General features: G+C 41.3%; 1 protein-coding gene across 2 annotated transcripts in view; it reads right to left on the bottom strand.

Moving 5' to 3' along the window:
• LOC119586411 (rho guanine nucleotide exchange factor 7-like) overlaps positions 1-347 on the bottom strand; it is a gene marked incomplete at both ends in the record, with an annotated part of 85656 nt that extends 85309 nt beyond the window's left edge. For both annotated transcript variants that reach the window (XM_037935133.1, XM_037935134.1), the window contains 1 exon segment: positions 129-347. In XM_037935133.1, the coding sequence (XP_037791061.1) occupies positions 129-347 (219 nt within the window).
• Between the last annotated feature and the right edge of the window lie 106 nt (positions 348-453).

Here is a 453-nt window from a genome sequence, read left to right as displayed (position 1 = left end):
ACCTCACAGTTTAAAGTAAAGGAACAAACTATATTTGTAGTGGGCACAGAAGTAAGCAGTCACTAATGGTACTCAGTACCAGTGTACAGACAGACTTATCTGTCAACACTGGGTTAACTGACACTTACTTGTATTTTTCGAGTATGCAAACAGCACGTGGATGGTTGGTGCAGTATGTCTTGTGCACCCCTTGCAGCTGTGGAGCCATGGTAAGGAAGGCTCCTCCAATGCGCTGGTCTCTTGAAGGCCTCTCACTCTGCTCCTCAAGGCAAGTGACCAAATTTGTGTGTGTTGCAATAATCTCTTCTAAATTTCCCACCAACTGCTTGTATTCAGCTTCTGATAACCTGAAAAAATAGTTCTTTTGATAAATAGAGTGCACTTCATGAATAGTCTTATACAAAGTTCAAAATATCTCCAAGTTCCACCACGGTTAAGCATTCTATTACACAA

This window comes from Penaeus monodon, chromosome 21 (genome assembly GCF_015228065.2).
Source record: "Penaeus monodon isolate SGIC_2016 chromosome 21, NSTDA_Pmon_1, whole genome shotgun sequence".
Classification (NCBI taxonomy): Eukaryota; Metazoa; Arthropoda; class Malacostraca; order Decapoda; family Penaeidae; genus Penaeus; species Penaeus monodon.
This window is presented reverse-complemented; position numbering and strand designations above follow the sequence as displayed.